Raw genomic sequence first — 18,656 nt, 5'->3', positions numbered from 1 at the left:
TTTTCATGCCTCTAATCCTATCTAATCCATTTTCTCCTCTAATTCCCTCCTATCCTTTTCAACCTCTCACCTCCTACTACCTTCTTGCCTGCTCTCTCACCTCCATCGTTTCAAATCCTCTCTTCTCTGTCCATTTCATGGACCCACAAGTAGCTATTGGTTAAGTCTAAATTAAATTTTGATGTAGACTCCCCTGGAAATCTTCTACAAACACGTTCTGAGGGAATGCTAATGAACTGCTTCCTCGTCAGTGTAATTACAGATATAATTATTACAGGAACATTCTCCCCAGGGTATGCACATACAGGGAATTCAAGCTCTGTGGGAACCAGTTTACTTTACAAATAGTTTTCTTGTTTTCTAAAATGTGGAACATAAATTATTTTACTTTTTTACCTTTAATTTTGATTACTTTTTTAAATGTCAAATTATATATATCTATATCTATATAATATACAATATAATATACAAAATACTTTAAAATTTTAAATTATGCACATAGATAAAATAATATATAAGAAAATGGGTTCCTACTTAAGAATTAAGTCAAATCCTACATATTCCCAGAAATATCATCAGATAAATATTATATATGTTTTTAAATATGTTTTAGATTTTCATTTATATGTTTTAGATTTTTATTTTGCATTTTCTGTACTCTTTAGAACCCTGATACAGGCCGGTTGGGCCATAACATGAGTCATGTCCAGTCTCCTTTGCTGCTATTAAAATTTTGAAGTTTGTTGAAATAAAGAAGTTTGTTGGACACCATCTGCGAGAGGATTCCTTTTTTTCTCCACTGTTTTTGCCTGGTGAATTTCATTCGTGGAGTTTGTTTTCTCTTCTGTTTGTAACTGTTCTGTTGTCACAGCCATTAAAGACATAGGAGAACAACCAGGCTTTCACCTGCTACTTAAAAGTAGAAGTAGTCTTGAGTTAGGTGTAATCTCTCTGGAAACAAGTTCTAGAGGGTGAGGAGGAATCCTCAGGATCGCTGACAGGTACATTTTATTTATTTATTTATTTGTAGCATTTGTATCCCACATTTTCCCACCAATTTGTAGGCTCAATGTGGCTTACATTATGCCGTAATGGCGATCGCCATTTCTGGGTAAAGAATTACAAATGGTATTTCATAAAGGTGCTCTTTAGGAATAATGATCTTAAAGGTCTCAAACATACATAGAAGGTAATCTGGCTCATTCCCTTTGAATGCCTTGGAGACTGAGTTGTAAATTTGATCCTCAAGGGCACTAGTAGCAATGCATTTTCTGCGGGATATGATATGGTCACACCCTAGCAACCCTCTTTCAGTTGCACTGCAGCATTGTGAATTCAAGTTTCACGTTTACTAAGAATTTGCTATCCCACCTAGGTGGCTTATAGACTATACAACAGTAGAGAAGAGGAAGAAAGCAGGAAAAAGACGAACAGCATACATGGGTAAGGGGGGAATGAATTCATTGGGGCTACTACAAACTCTGTAATCTGATCAATGTACAAGACATTAAAGTAGCCTAGAAGTGATGTAAACACAGCATGGATCACTGTGATCAGACTCGCATTCTTGATCTATAGAGATTTTATAGTTTACGCAGGTGACAGAAGCATTTTATACAATTACAAGATATAAGCACATATATAAAGATAGGCACACACACTGACATCCATACATGCAGACGTACAGATACACAAACACACATGGGGGATCTTTTACTAAGGTGCGCTGAAAAATGGCCTGCGCTGATGTGGATGCGTGTATTGGACACTCACAGGTCCAGTTTTCAGCACACCTGCAGAAGGCCTCCTTTTTGGGGGGTCAAAAATGGACGTATGGCAAAATGAAAATTGGCACGCGTCAATTTTGGGCCTGAGACCTTACCGCCACCCATTCACTTAGCGGTAAGGTCTCATACGTTAACCAGGCAGTAATCGTCAGTGCACGTACAATGCTGATTAAGTCTGCGCGATAGAAAATAAAATATATTTTCCGGCACGTGTAGTGGGCGCACGTAAAAGATGAAATTACCACTCGGGCCAGGCGGTAGTTCCAAATTGGCACTCGTTGGGCGCGTGTAGGTGCCTACACGGCTTAATAAAAGGGCCTCATACAGAGGGGCTAGACATTATGCTTTCCTCCCTCACCTCCCAACTCCTTTTGCTTCCACATCCCTACATCTGCTGGACTTGCTCTTAGTGATTCCAATGTGTATTTCATTCTCTTTGTTGTAAATTCTACTGTGAAGCCTAATGGCTAAATCATATAGCAGGGATCTGTACAGGGACCAGTGCTATTTAACATATTTATAAATGATCTGGAAATCGGAATGACAAGTGAGGTGATTACATTTGCAAATGACCTAAAACTATTCAAAGTTGTCAGAACACATGTGGATTATGAAAAATTGCAGGAAGACCTTAAAAAACTGGAAGACTGGGCATCCAAATGGCAGATGAAATTTAATGTATCTGTTTCCATCCTCTTTAATTCAACTAATCCTGCTACCCTTTCCACCTGTTCTCTTGTTCTTTTTGTTTCCCCTCTCTATTTACTTTAGTATTGTACTTTTAGTTTGGTATCTTTTGTTATTGTAAACTGTCTAGATGCCTATCTGCAGGCCTTTGGCAGTATATCAAGTTCTATGAAATAAATAAATGTGGACAAATGCAAAGTGATACATATTGAGAAGAATAATCCTAATCATAGTTACCTGATGCTGGGGTTCACCTTAGAAGTCAGCTCTCAGGAAAAAGATCTAGATGCCATTGTAGAAAATACAGTGAAATCTTCTACGCAATGTGCGACGGCGGTGGCCAAAAAGCAAACAAGATGCTAGGAATTATTAGGAAAGGCATGGTAAATAGACCAAGAATATTATAATGCCTCTGTAATGCTGCATGGTGCAATCTTGCATTGAGTACTGCCTTCAATTCTGGTTGCCATATTGCAAAAAAAAAGAGAAATAGCACAATTAGAAAAGGTACAAAGAGGAGCAACCAAAATAATAGAGGGGATGGAACTCCTCTCGTATAAAGAAAGACTAAAGAAGTTAGGGCTCTTCAGTTTGGAAATGAGATGGCTGAGGGAGGATATGATTGAGGTCTACAAAATCCTGAGTGGTGTAGAACGGGTAAAAGTGAATTGATGTTTCACTCTTTTAAAAAAGTACAAAGACTAGGGGACACTCAATGAAATTACATGGAAATACTTTTAAAACAAATAGAAGGAAATATTTTTTCACGCAAAGAACAGTTAAGTGCTGTAACTCGTTGCCAGAGGATGTGGTGACACAGTTAGTGTATCTGGGTTTAAAAAAACAGGTTTGGACAAGTTACTGGAGGAAAAGTCCATAGTGAGACAGACATAGAGGAAGCCACTGCTTGCCCTGGGGTTGGTAGCATGGAATGTTGCTACTATTTGGGTTTTCAGCAGGTACTTGTGACCTGGATTGGCCATTGTTGGAAGTAGGATACTGGGCTATATGGATCACTGGTCTGACCCAGTATGGCTATTCTTATGTTCTTAATGGTCACTATGTAAAATGACACTAAGGTGCAATTTTATGAATTATTTTTGAACTTATATTTTATTTATTTATACATATTTAATACATCACCTTTAAAGCCAAGGTGTAACAATGCAGTTTACAAAACAAGGGTAGACTGGAAAGAAGAGTGATGGGTCAAAGGGTGAGGAAAGTCAGAAGGAGAAAGGGAGTTTGTAGAATGGAAAGGGGGAGAGGACAGAGCTTGGAAGATGAGAGCGGAGAGGACCCCTGGCACAGGAACATATCAAAACACAGCTGTGTCAGCTCTGTGAATGGATAAATATAATTGTATGACTTCTGTAGTGTTATTAGTCTCCTTTGGCCTTCTCCACTCCAACTTTGTCTTCCTGTTTACCTACATATCAGGCTGAAGTTTTATAAAAGCTTATTTTCAGAGGTGAAGCACTGCTTTACCCATAAAATGGTTTTGAACACTATCACTGAAGGGGATAACTTTAAAACACCACACCTAATTTAGGGGCCCTTTTACTAAAGGGTTGTCACGCAGTAACCAAGAACTACCCCCCCCCCCCCCAAATGCAGCAACTGGTGGTAGTTTCACCTCGAGCACACACCATTTATGGTACAAGGAAAAATATTTTTGTAATTTTTACCGTGAACTGCCCAGTTACCCTGAGGTTACCATGGGAGCCCTTACTGCCACCTCAATGGGTGGTGGTAAGTGGTCCCCACTGTATAGCCATGGCCATTTGTTTTTTAGGGGCTTTTTACCCACTTTGGTAAAAAGGGCCTAACGCAAGGAAAAAATGGCCCCCGTCACTACCACAGGGCCCTTTTTACCGCAGCTTAGTAAAAGGACCCCTAAGTGCATCCCATAAATACACAAGTTACTTCTCTTTTATAAATTACCCCCATGAAAACTACATACACTCATACCTGCTACTTAGAATGCACAAATTTCAAACTTAATTTTGGCACATATGCTATATTTTATGAAGTGTAAACCCATCCCCAGCCACATCCTTGCAAAATTTACATGCATTATCAGATGCACAATTTTATTAGCTTTTATTTCAGTGCATAAAACATCACTTTATATGAAGAAATGGTTGATAAATTATCCCACTATATCCAGGACTCATATCCATACAACGGCACAGTAAGAGCAAATGCATGGCAGACTGCCAGCTTTGTCATCACATTCACACTGTACTCATTCCATAATCACTGCTTCTAGTGTCCAAATGCAAAGCTTGCCTTGGCCAGCCTGTCACTAACATCAACATCAGTATTAACAGAGTTAGACAAGAAGCAGCTGAGATAACACAACTTGTTAACAACTGTTAATATGCTGCATCAAGGATGAATTTCTGGCACTTAGTGATGCATAACCTCAGCTGGATTTGAAACTCATAAGGAATCCAAAATGCCAAGAGGATAACACAAAATAGTTACAGAACTGTTGGACTTTGTACACAGCAAACATACCACCAATGCACAATCATTTAGAAAAAGGCGGCCATGGATTGTTGTATCTGCCTTTGGTTTGGTTTGGTTTGCAATTGTCCGAGGGTGAACAAACTATTATGATACTGCATAGGAATACCCAGACTGAACTTTCTAAAGGTAACAAGCAATACGACTGGAAAATACTACTACTACTACTTATTATTTCTATAGCGCTACAAGGCATTCGCAGCGCTGTACACCATACAAGAAAAGTCAGTCCCTGCTCAAAGAGCTCACAATCTAAATAGTACAGGCAAAACAGACAGAACAACTAAGAGGTATGGGAATTAAAGAGGAGGGGATAAAAGGGTACAGGGCAAGTGAGTAGTGGTTAGGAGTCAAAAAGCAGCGTTAAAAAGGTGGGCTTTTAGCCTGGATTTGAAAACGGCCAAAGACGGGGCTAGACGTACAGGCTCGGGAAGTCTATTCCAGGCGTGAGGTGCAGCGAGATAAAAGGAACCAAACAGAAGTGAACTGGGCAGAACCATGCTTGTTTCCACTGAAGATGAGGAAGATCTCTGATCTCTGTCTTCATTCAAGTTTCAAGATTTACTTGTACTTGATATACTACACCAATGGAAAATCTGGGCAGTTTACAATATTTAAAATACAAAGAAATTAAAAATGAAATACAATACAGCAGAGGAAAGGAAGGATATATCAGGAGCAAATAGTATTTATGAACTTGCTTAGGCAGTTAATTTTTCCAAGAGGCTCCCAGAGTTCATCCCATTTGATAGAATCAAAGACTTCTGTTTGAGCTACAAGGACTACACAGCAGTTGTGGGGATACTTGCCAGTGCTTTTTTTGTAGGAAAAAAAGGAACCGGTACTCATTATGGGTGGGGTCACCATCTATGGCTCCGCCCCTATGGTAGCCACACCCATGGTAGTCACACCCCTTAAACCAGCCGTGGCGCATAAAAGCAGTATCACTGAAAATACTATACCAGTATAGGAGAAAAAAATAACTTGTGATTTTTTTTTCATTATAAATAATTTCTATAAGCTGTTACAGCTCCAGTATACCTAGTGCAAAATAAGACAGCAGATATAAATTCTCAATTGGACATCTTCCAAACACTAAAATGAAAATAAAATGATTTTTTCTACGTTTGTTGTCTGGTGACTTTGTTTTTCTGATCATGTTCGTCCCAGTCTCTGATTCTGCTGCTCTCTCTCTGTTCCCTTAACTCCGTTTCCAGGGCTTCCTTTCCATTTATTTCTTTAAATTGCCTCCGGTCTTCTTCATTTCTTGCCCTATATCCATAGGTAAAAGCTGGGCCTTCCGCGGACTTGACTGGAGGAGGTATAGAGTGGATCCAGCTTTTGCCTATTTTATCCATCCATATGCAGTTTTTCTCCTCTTTTCCCTTTCCCTCATTTTGTCAGTATGCATCTCCTTCCTCTTTCCATCCACGTCCAACATTTTTCCTCTATCCCTCCATCCATGTCCAGCATTTCTCCTCTCTCCTCCCCTCCATCCATGTGCATCTCCTCCCTCCTCTCCATCCATGTCCAGCATTTCTCCTCTCCCCCTCCACTCCATCCATGTGCATCTACTTCCTCTTTCTTCCCTCCTCTCCATCCATATCCAGTATTTCTCCTCTCCCCCTTCCCCTCCAATCATGTGCATCTCCTTCCCCTGTCTTTCCTTCCCTCCACTTCTCCTCTCTTCCCTGCCCTCCAATCCATCCATGTCCAGCATTTTTCCTCTCTCCCCTCCCCTCCGTCCATGTGCATCTCCTTCCTGTCTTCCCTCTCCTCCATCCATATCCAGCATTTCTCTTGCCCTTCCCACCATCCATCCATGTCCAGCAACTCTGCTCTCTCCCCTGCCCTCCCATCCCAACCATGTCCAGCGATTCTCCTCTCTCCCATGCCCTCCCCTCCATGTCCCCTCCATGTCCAGCAATTCACCTCTGCCCTCCCCTCTCAACCCATCCATGTCCAGTGATTCTCCTCTACCCTCCCCTCGATGTCCAGTAACTCACGCAAGCCTCCACCTGCCCCCCTTTTCAGCCCCCATCGAGTTCCAGTACCAACCCCAACCGCCCATCCTTAACTCCCTGACAGCCCTGCTTTCTGTTCCTGCTGCTCCGCGACGCGTTTAAGTCTTTAATTTTTTAAACCTGAAGTTGCAACACCGGCAGTTGCGTTAGTGATAGCACGCAGCAGGCTCACCTCCTCCAGCCTTCCCTTCCCGAGTCTCAGTGTCCTGCCCTCGTGGAAACAGGAAACCAGTGGCGTAGGAAGGGGGGCGGGGGGGCGGTCCGCCCGGGTGCACGCCGCTGGGGGGTGTCGGCTCCGCGCTGGTGCACTGCCCTCTCTGCCCAGGAACAGGTTACTTCCTGTTCTGGGACAGAGAGAGCACTGAACCAGCGCGGAGCCGACGCCCTCCCGCCCGTCCCCCGCCGCAGGTATGCGCTCGGGGGGGGGGGAGGTATGCGCCTTGCTGCAGCGGGAGGAGGGTGCGCCGTGCTGCACCCGGGGGGGGGGTGCGCAGCGGCGACCCGCCCTGGGTGTCAGCTCTCCTCGCTACGGCTCTGCAGGAAACTACATCAGAGGAAGGCGGGACACTGAGACGGAAGGGAAGGCTGGAGGAGGCGAGCCTGCTGCGTGCTATCACTAACGCCACCGGCGGCGCTGCAACTTCAGGTAAAAAAAAAAGACAAATGCATCGCGGGGCGGCAGGAACAGAAAGCAGGGCTGTCGGAGAGCTAAGGGCAGGCAGATGAGCTGGCCCTAGATAAAAAAGGTGCCGGTACACCGTACCGGCACAAAAAAAAGCACTGCTTGCAACATTTCCCCTGTCTAATTTTACTCTTATATCCCTGATGTTCCTACCAGCAGTAAAGCCATATTGGCTCTCTGCAGTGATTTGTTGACTTTCACATGCTTTTGCTTGGTATGGACAGCAAGGCAATACAATGATGACTTGATCTCCTTTATGTTTGAAGAATTAAATAATGAGAGCATCCTTTATAATCTTTTGGCAACCTTTCATCTTGCCATATGTGAAAAAATGCTTAATCAATGGATAAAACAGTTAGTGACCACCACAATTAAACACTGAAGGTGAGAGACCATCCCGACCAGAGGCATTGCCAGATAACAGCTGCTTGATGATTTTCAGCATTTCATCCTGCAAAGGCAGTTAGGCCGAATATGTATTGATTCAATTCAGTAAAAAAAAAAAAAAATCCAGCAAGCACACAGGGGTAAATAGTGTATATATAAATGACATTATTCTAAACATTTAGTGGAATTAGAAAAGGTTCAAAGAGCGACCAAAACGAAAAAGGGGATGAATCTCCTTTCATATGAGCAAAGGCTAAAGAGGTTAGGGCTCTTCAGCTTGGAAAAGAGATGGCTTGGAGGGGGGGGGGGGCATATGATTGAGCTCTACAAAATCCTGAGTAGTGTACAATGGGTAAGAGTGAATCAATTTTGCACTCTATCAAAAAGTACGAAGACCAGAAGACATTCAATAAAATTATATGGAAATACTTTTGGAACAGTTAAGCTCTGGAACTCATTGCTAAAGGATGTGGTAAGAGCGGTTAGCATATCTGGGTTTTAAACAAGGGTTTAGACAAGTTCCTGGGGGAAAAGTCCACAGTCCGTTATAGAGATGGACACGGGGGAAGCCCTGGGATTTGTAGCATGGAATGTTGCTACTAACTGGGTTTCTGCCAGGTTCTTGTGACCTGGATTGGCCATTGTTGGAAGCAGGATATTGAGCTAGATGGACCATTGGTCTGACCCAGTATAGCTATTTTTATATGTTCTTATGTTAGTGACTATGTTATAGAATGACCTCTTCAGTGCTTGACTGAATTGTTTAATGGGTAGAAGTTTGTAAGAGGGGTGTACACATACTGTAAATTATGCGGGTATCTGCAGCACTTAGGTGATAACACACCATCTCTAGTGTAATTGCTTGTGACTAAATGTCAAGTGCATACATACTTACTTACACTAGTATTTTATAAAAGGAAAGTAAGTGCCTGTGTTCTTTTATAAAACAGGCTCCTACCAGACACCCTGCTATAAAACTGTCCTCTAAGTCATAAAAGGGGGAAACTTCTATGGCTAGCTTGCTAAGATTTTGATGTAGTCGTAATCAGGACAGATCCATTATTTAAGTGATCCTGTGCAGTGCTGGAGTCATGGGTCTAAAAAATGTCTTTATGCCAACATAAAGCTCTTCATATCATGTCAGTCTATTGTTTTTCAACAGTTCATTGTTTTATTGACCTACCACCTCTCTTTCATATCCCGAAATTGTTCTTGTCTGTGTTTAATGCTGGAATAAGTCCGACTGTGCAAAAAGGCTGTTTAACATTGTTTCTAGGTAGATGACATGCATTGCATCCCATACATGATGTGCTTCAATGTCTTGATCATAAACCACTCTTTCAGATCAATGGCGGGATGTGAAGATGTTCCACAACATTCTGAAAGAGTAGTCCTGGGATGCACTGGGCAGGGCAGAGCCCCACCATTTTGATGATGCGCCCAGCAGGAGGGAGTAGGAATCCTTCCTTCCTCCTTCTCCCAGGTACGATAGGGTTGAGGGGCTACCGCTAGCCCATCAGGATAGGCTTCAGGGGAGCCTCGCCTGGCCGGGGTCCCACTGCACCACCAGGGTTTTATCTATTTTTTGGGGGGGTCAGGGGTCCACCAAACCACCAAGGTTTTATTTATTGGGGGGGGGGGGGGTCAGGGGTCCACCAGAACACCAGGGTTTTATCTATTTTTTGGGAGGGGGTCAGGGGTCCACCAGTCCACTGAGGTCAGGCCAAGTTTGTTTTTATTTTTTGTTTTTATTTAGTAGAGAAGGAGTCCCACTGGTTACCCTCATGCCAGTTCCGAGCTGGCATAAGATTTGCACCGGTATGGACGCCCTGCGCTGTTATCTGAGCATCGGAGGGGAATAGGTAATGGCCTCATTTGCATGCTTTTGGCTACATTAGCATGCAATCTTATTGCTTCCCACAGTAAGGGCCTTTGAGCATTTTGTGCTGGTAAATGCGGGTGCTAATCTGACCCTAATGGCCTCTAGCACCTACATTTGCTTCTGAGCATCAGGGTCTGAAAGAGATCTACGGTGGGGTGTGCACCTAGGGTGAGGAAAGGTGGTGATTAACGAAGAGCTTTGGTGAGGTACGTGTAGCAGGGATTAAGAGAGAGCTATGGCGAAGGAAATTTGCTGGGTAGGTTGAAAGAAAGCTATGAGATATACATGTAGGGAGAAGGTTTGGGAGAGAGCTATATATATATATATATATATATATATATATGTGTGTGTGTGTGTGTGTGTTGGGGGGAGGTAGAGTGGTTTCAGAAAGAAAGCTGGGGATGTGTGTGCTCAGAGATGGTATGAAAAAGAGAGCTATGCATGTCTAATAGGGGAGCACCTGAAGGCGGGATGGAGAGGGAACTGGGTAGAGAGTCTTGTTATGGGACAGTGGAAGATGGAAAGAAAGTCAAGTTTATTCCTCCTGGAGAAGGTCCTGAGAATACTGTGGATTGATTCTGGTAGGAGGCCTGGGGGTTCAAGCTTCAAGCCAAGCAAGGTGGAGTTCAGGCCTGGGACATGGAGGAATTATATACAACATCTTACAAATAAAGAATGCAGAATTTTTAAATACTGTGCACAGAATTTAAAAAACAAATTGAACATAATTTTCAGTAGCTGAAAATGTTCTATGATATATCCCTCATACCATAATGCAAACTGTAAAACTAATACAGCATTATAGAAATTCCTCAATTAACATTTTTTTTTTTAATTTCATTGTCCTTCTGATTCGGCTTTTTTAATGCATGTGTAACACTTGCATTGATTTTTCCCCACTCAGTTCTTCCCACTATTCTGTGTTTTGGTGCACTGGAGGCACTGATGTGCAGGTCCTCCTCTGAACCCAGTATGGGCATCTCACTCATGAAAAGTGAGCATCATTACTGACTTCAAAAAAGAAAGACTTACAAATAAGATCCAGAGAGGAAACAAGAGAGCTGTGAAACAGACATACTGGTATTTGAACAATGTAGGCAGCATGCTCCTTTAAAGGTCAGTTGCTTTGGGACCTGTCTCTGGTGGTTTATGGTTACCTCCTGCATCTTCAATGAGATGTTTGTAGAATGAAACTGCACTTTCTTTCAATGCCTCTTCTCAGTATTGTCCTATCCATTGTAAATTAAAATTTTGCTTGTATTAAGTACAAATTAGGGTGTGATTTTCCAACTGCCAGTATTGGTTAAAAATATGAGCATACTATTCTTCTAAGCCTTGTTTAAGTGTGAAGGTGTGAAGAAACAGTGTGTTTTAAGCATGTAAAATATATTGGATATTTTCCTGCATTGATTATGTTCTGAAGTGTATTTCTTCTATTTGGCCAGCAGATGATTAATGTTTATCCTTAAGGCTGTTACAGAGGACTAGCTTCTCTTTCTTTTAGTTGGCACACAGATAATAGAAGTGCCTTGACTGTTCTGGGCTCCGATTGGCCTATAGTTTGAAATTACCTAGCAGATGCTGGCTGTCGCTTCAGTTTCAGCCTGGGAGAAGAAAGAGAGAGTTCTCTTTGCTGAAGCTCTGTGAACAGATATATGTCCTGATCTCCCCAGATACTTTCTAGGAAGTATGCAAATGTTTAGTCAGTTTTCTAATTGATCCATTTTTCAGTTACTTGTTACTGTTTACTATTTGCACATTTTCTTTTGGTCCACTGTTCCAAGTTCTGAGAATAAACACATTTGTTTGTTTGTTTGTTTGTTCTGTCTGTCTGGACTGATAAAGAATCCTGGTGGTTCGTGTGTTGGGTCTGTGAGTGCTTTATGGGAACTTTGGGGCCACAGGGAGTGTGGACCCAGTAACCTAGAAATCACTGGCAATAATTTTAGAGTGTGAGACTTGCCCAGGGGTGATTGTGACCCAGTCGGTGGGAGGAGAGTGTTAGTGTTAGTGTACAGCACAAGCAGCAGGCGGACCTGAGCTGTGTGAGGATAGATCCTCTAAGTGGCCGCGGAGTAACCCCAGGTGGGTGGCTGGGTGTTTTGTGACAGAAGGTAATTTAAATTTTGCTTTGATTTCCTCCTTTTCTATATAGGGATCCTCTGTCTATCCTACCAATTTGTGCACTTTTTCTGAGTATAAATTATACACATACATTGGAAAAATCAAAATAATGTGTGCAGTTCCAAACCTCATCCGAAGCTCACCCCCAGGAATGCATCCCCCCTACAGTGGTAAATGCCATTATGTCTACACTTTAAATGCATGTAGTATGGGCAGTGTTATAAAATGCACAGTTGCAATGTATGTATGTGTCTATAAAATATGCAAATATACACATACATTTACACCTGCATGCAGATGGAGCATCCAAATACTTTTGAAAGTTATCCTCTTAATAATCACATTTAACACTTCTTTCCAGCATTGCCATCTAAGGCACAACACAGCATCCAAATACTTTTTGAAAGTTATCCACTTTTTAATCACATTTAACACTTCTTTCCAGCATTGCCACCTAAGGCACAACACATGCAGGTCTTTCTACACATAATTACTACTACTGAACATTTATACAGAACCATAAATTCATGGAAGATGAAAATGATCAAGTCCTAGGAACAACCTGAACATGGTTTCTGCAGTTAACATCATACAATTGGAAAGTTGTATATCAGGAAGAAGCTGGAGAAATTGGTTACTAGGGGCCCTTTAACTAAGCCGTGTTAAAACGTGGCCTGCAGTAGTAACAGCACGCCTTTTGGGAACACGCTGGGCCATTTTTTTTACTGCATCTAGGAAAAAGGGCCTTTTTTAAGGGGCTGGAAAATGGACGTGAACTAAAATTGAAACAAGCACACGTCCATTTTTGGCCTGAGACCTTACCACCACCCATTGACCTAGCTGTAAGGTCTCACACGCTACCCGGGCAGTAAGCATGCACAGCGCACCAACACTCGCGGGTAGGCACCCCGCGGTAGGAAATAGAAAATATTTTCTACCATGTGTTTTCAGCGCACGCCAAATTCGGAATTACCACCCGAGGCACATGGTAGCCAGGCGGTAATGCCGATTTGGCATGTGATGGATGCACATAGGCCTTTACATGCCTTTGTAAAAGTGCCCCTAGATGATTTAATAAAACAACATTATTTTACTTTGACTCAAAAAACAAGATGCCTGGAAAGTCTTCAAAAGCAACAAGGGATTCCCTAGAAGGAGGAAGGCTTACACTTGCTGGTGTCTGGACACCCAGATTCAGAGAGAAGATGGCTCACCTGGAAAATATTGGAGAAGTCACGCAGGTTGAATATGTAGTGGAATTTGATGGCAGTAGGAAGGAAGGTGGCTGAAACTTTTTGATGCAGTCCTAGTGCCAGACTGATGAGTTGCTGGGCTGATTTCTGGAGTGGCTGCGAGAAGTTACCAACTTTTAGATGCTGCATCAGGATGGTACTATAGATCGTGGACAAGGCATCCATGCCAGGGAAAGAGAGGGCAAACACACTGAAATGACGCTAAAAGAGAATACAAAGATAAACATTCTCAGAACCAATGCACTCATCTCTCTAAATCAGGGGTTCCCAACCCAGTCCTCAGGATACACCCAGCCAGTCAGGTTTTTCAGGGTATCCAAAATAAATATACATGAGATAGATTTGCATATGATGGAAGTACAGTAGTAACAAGCAAATTTAGGTATTTTCTATATTTATATTTGAGTTTCTGTTCCTGCTGATTTGCTACTATTTAGTTTAATTTTCTCTAACATTACTTTTAAATTTACTATGATTTATTTATTTATGACATTTATATCCCACATTATCCCCAAAACAAGCTCAAGTTCAATTTGGATTACACTTTAGGTTAAAAATACATAGTTTGAATTTCAACAATAGTGAAATAGTATGATGAAGTCACTGAGATTTACAGATTAACAAATAAACAAAAGATAGTGTACATACTGATTCACAATATAGAAAAGAGACAAGATTATCAACTGGTTATTGTTATATTAACTAATGTAATGAATTCTGGATTGAATTGGTGAAGAAATTAGTTTTTAGCAATTTTCAGAATTGTAAGTAGCTAGGATAAAATCTAATAGATTTTGGGAGAGAGTTCCAACATAAGTGAAATCAGCATAAAGTACTGATTTATATATCATGTTTTTAAAATGTCAGTTCCTCTGAATCTTCCCTTGCAGATAGTAGTTCTGGTGTGGGTACTTCCCCAACCTCCTCAGCAGAGAAAATCAAAACAAAGGGTTTACATTTTCTATGGTCTTATCCTCCCTAAGCTCCCCAAGTACCTCCTGTCATCCAAAGGTCCAAATGACTCCCTCATACACTTTTTTTTTAGGGTGGAATTGTCAGTTTTCCCATGGAGGTTCGAGGTTCCAGGTGCATGGCTACTTTGCACCTCCAGCTCTACAAGCTTATTTTCAAAGGACAGCTCTTCTCCCCTCCAGTTTGCCTTTGAAAATTCAAGCTGCAAAGCATGCACAGACAAACACGCAAGTATCCACAAATTTTGGACTTGCTATTTCTGTAGACTGAGTCTGTAGGAAAAGTTTGTGTAGAGATTTGATTTTCAAATACCTACATGAATTCCTACTCTTTAACTTCCCATCTCTTCCATGAATTTCCATTATCCTCAGGGTAAATATGCACATCTTGAAGGTTCACAGTTTTCAAAAGAACAGTTCCTATGTACTTCATAATAATGTTATTAGTTTTTGCTCTTTAGCAGTTTCTCCTCAAGTTCGCTCTTGGCCTGCCTTATTACTGTTTTCCATCTTATCTGAAATGCTTAAGCTCTTTCCTGTTTTTCTTATTAGGATCTGTTTTTCCATTTTTTAATGGATACCTTTTGGGATTTCATAGCCACATTCATTTTACCATTTAGCCAAACTGGGAGAATTTTTCTTTTTCTTTTATTTGTAGAATACATTTGATCTGGATTTCCAAAATAGTATTTTTAAACAATATTCATAACAACTTTCCTTTCTTTCTCATAAAAATGCCCAGAAACTAAAAGTAATTTCTAATTCAGTCCTCATATATTAGTAGAATGACTTCTGCATGCTGCTTTACACTCATCTTTTTCCAATGTGCAGTGGACAAGATATGCAAATAAAAACAAGAGGATACTGAAATAAGTGTCGGTCATTGCAGGATGGAAACTCAAGATTTTACCAAAATTATACAAGTACACCATGATCCTCTTCACGTGGTTTTCTTTATCATTATAGCTATCCTGAGGCATCCCCCAGAAAGTGTTTTTGGTAGAGTTGGTTCTGTAATGATTTTGAATGCAGTTTGGAAAAAATCAACCAAAACAGAAGAAGAATCTGAGGAATGTCTGGAAATGACATATAATAGCAGTGACTAATGTAACAGTTTTGTAGAATAAGAATGTGGCATGTAAAACCACTATTAAAACACAATGCCCTATCACAATTGCCCTCAGCCCCAACCCTCCCTCAATGCTCTCAAGAAATCTCTTACGCAAGATATACCTGAAGACGAGGATTGATGGTGAAACTTCCAGCTGTGGGATTCATGCAAGACACATACTGAGCATTCATGATTTCCTTCAGGGACAGCTTATTTCTATCGTACCTTTTGTGAGAAGGGAAGCAAAATGAGGAGCCACCATCAGACATGGGCTTGGCAGCAAATATTGCTGACACAGGCATACTAAACTCAGATTTGACAATCAGTGTTTGTAATTAGCCTCATGGTGAGTGGTCTGCACAGTCCAGCGGTAATTGTGGCACCCTACTCCCAGCAGCACAGTCAGGAACTTTTCACTGAGGGTGCGTCTCCCCCACCCCCTCTGCTTCCACTTCCCCGCACCATTGTCACCCTCACCCCCACCTTAAACCCTCTGGATGTCTTCACCAAGCAGTAGCACTCATAGTTGCCCCTGAGGAGCGGGACAGTTCAGGGAGGAAGTCCCAGAGCAGGCTTCAGGCAGCCTATGAGTGCCGCAGCCAGGTGAACACACTGAGAGGATTTTAAGGGGGTGGGGCCAGGTTTGACAGTGGGTGCATACACCACAACACACCTACCCTAAATATGCCACTGCCTACTCCTAGCCTTGTGCTTAGACAATTTTGCAAATATCCAGAACAATATGCTATTTGCAAAACTATTTACTACAGGTTTTAGTGGGGGAATTTTGGCAAGAAACAGAGAGAAAGGATGATTTTGCAGGTTTTCATCTATTTTTCCATTAAAATTTTCAGGTCAGATGTGTTACATACACACTTAATTGTCCTATAAGAAACAGAGATATATCACGACAGGTATGTTCTAGAAGTGTGTAATGCTGCTACAAAGCTACTGTAGTTTCATGACCAGTACAGCAGTTTATAGCAGCCAGTGCTTGCTATTTATGAACGGCAGCATTTTCAGGAGCCTTTTTTTTTTTTTTTAAAGCTTAGCGCGCGCTAATGGAAATTTGTTTGCACTAAGTCCCACATGGCTCATAGGTATAAAATAGGACACATATTTAGCATATACTAATATCTATTAGCATGCCATAGGTTTTAGTAAAAGGGTCGCTTGGTAAGAGTGAGTTGCTAGTAGGCTGTAAATGTGCCACTAAGGGTGGAAGTTATCATTGTGGGCTACTGTTAAATCAGATTATTCTACTACAAGTCGTGTTATTTTAGCACAAGGTTCCATTTTATCCAATGAGACCCTGTGCTATAATAACCCAATTTGTAGTAAAATAATCCAATTTAACAGTAGCCAAATTTGATGGGAGGGGAGTATCAACATGGGCTAATGTTAAAATGAGTTATTTTACTGTTAATCTCAGTTGTTAGTAACTAAGTCTCGTTGCATAAAATGGGATCTTGCTAAAATAGCAGGAGTTAGTGGTAAAATAACCCATCTCAGGTGGTAATTTTACATGGGGCTGACAATATGTGTAAACATGGTATTCTAGTCATTCATGTGAACTGATATTCAGAAACACGGGCACTGTCATGATAACCAGTTTAAGATAACTGCCTATACTTGGTCCCGCATTTTAACTGCCAGAAGATAACCGGTTATATATCTAAATATTGCTGCTTAGTTCTCAGAATATATAACCGCATAAACTAATCTAACCATGATACTGAATTTTCCAATTGCCATTCTCAAACCTGCTTAGCTTGAAAATAAGGGACCAAATGGCCATATGGTGCCCATTCAGCTTTGAATATTGCATTGGATAACAGTGAGCTATGCAAGAGATGACATGGTCACACTTTTGGATTCCGAATAGGCAACAGGCCCAAACTAGTGCAAGTATCAAGTATCAAGATAGGCAAGGACTGCTGCCCTCTGTACACGGGGGCAGAAGGCGTGGTGCCCATATTTCAGTCCTCATGTCTCCAAGTGCCATCACCATTACACCCGGGTACATAGAGCATGGCAGCCAGCTATATATAAGGATAGAGTAACCAGGCATATTAGCTATATAACCGGGTATATGCAGTGCAGAACCTGCTTGCCTTTCTGCTAGCACCCTCTGTAGCTGGGAACTTCAGAGCAAAAAATGGTTGGGAGGAAGAGGCTGCCGAATTTCTCACAGGGGGCAACAGTGGAGCTGTGCAGGATAGCCCTCCAGCATGAGTGGGAATTATACCCCAGAAACAGGAGAACTGGCTTGCGAACATCCAGCAGATTATGGAGAAGGTTCCAGAGCTGCCTTGAGAGGTAAGAGATATTGACACACCCTTTCCCCTGGTGTGAATGTAGGCCTTACAATGCCTAGGTGTATAAATCATGGTGGACTAATTAATCAAGAGATTCTCCTTCTCCACTTTCACTGATGTGCCTTTAAATTGTCCCTTTAGAAAACTGGCTAGTCTTGAGGGCCTATGATCAATTCCCTGCATTCTGAAATGGAGCCCTAAAAATAGCACCAGAACAATGCAGGGAATTAACTCCCCAATGATCAATGCTAATAACAAGCAAATTTTGAGCATATTATTAGCAGTGATCATCCAACGAAAGTGCAGGAAGGTTGTGCCTGAGCATGTCGGGACATTTCGGCACTTGCTTGACAGGCCTGGGCTGTCAAAGCCCAGATGTGTCAAACACAGAAGCTGCCCCCTGGAAAAGCAAGGCCCTGGTGGCCCAGTGCTCCCCCAAGCCCCCACACCCCCCCGATGCAGCTGTGTGGAGGCCTGCACGGCTCAAAGGAATAGTCGGTCCTGAGAAAACAGAGGAATAGGACGCAGGTTGACCTGTGGCTGTGCTGCTCCTCTTTGCCACATTACAGTTTGGAGGGAGGGAGAAAGCCGAGGGGGGGGGGGGGGCTGAAAAATAAATAGATGAGATGTGTGTATGCTGGGAGTGTGAAGGGAGGCTGGACAAAGGTGTGTGAGTGCATGTGTGTGTATGGAATGGGGTAGAGAGCTGTAGGAAGGTACATGGGAAACTGCTGTGGTGGGGGAGGGGGTATTTCCTGCCTGTGTAGCAACAGAGGAACATCCATAGTCTAAAACACCCACCCAGCAAAGCACATGGAGCTGTGACCAGAATGGTTAAACTTTAAAGCAACAGCACAAGAACTCAAACTATGAACCTCAGGTGGTGGGCTCAAGTCCC

General features: G+C 42.0%; 1 protein-coding gene across 1 annotated transcript in view; it reads right to left on the bottom strand.

The window, feature by feature from the left end:
• DNAH9 (dynein axonemal heavy chain 9) overlaps positions 1 to 18,656 on the bottom strand; it is a 408,742-nt gene that overhangs the window by 226,787 nt on the left and 163,299 nt on the right. Inside the window, exons 40-41 of the mRNA XM_030208005.1 lie at positions 15,563 to 15,665; positions 13,320 to 13,559 (exon numbers count right to left, since the gene is read on the bottom strand). Coding sequence (XP_030063865.1) covers positions 13,320 to 13,559; positions 15,563 to 15,665 — 343 coding nt within the window. The remainder of the gene's footprint in view (positions 1 to 13,319; positions 13,560 to 15,562; positions 15,666 to 18,656) is intronic.

This window comes from Microcaecilia unicolor, chromosome 6, assembly GCF_901765095.1.
Source record: "Microcaecilia unicolor chromosome 6, aMicUni1.1, whole genome shotgun sequence".
NCBI classification, from domain to species: Eukaryota; Metazoa; Chordata; class Amphibia; order Gymnophiona; family Siphonopidae; genus Microcaecilia; species Microcaecilia unicolor.
Note: the sequence above shows the minus strand (reverse complement) of the source record. Positions and strands in the feature narration are given on the sequence as shown.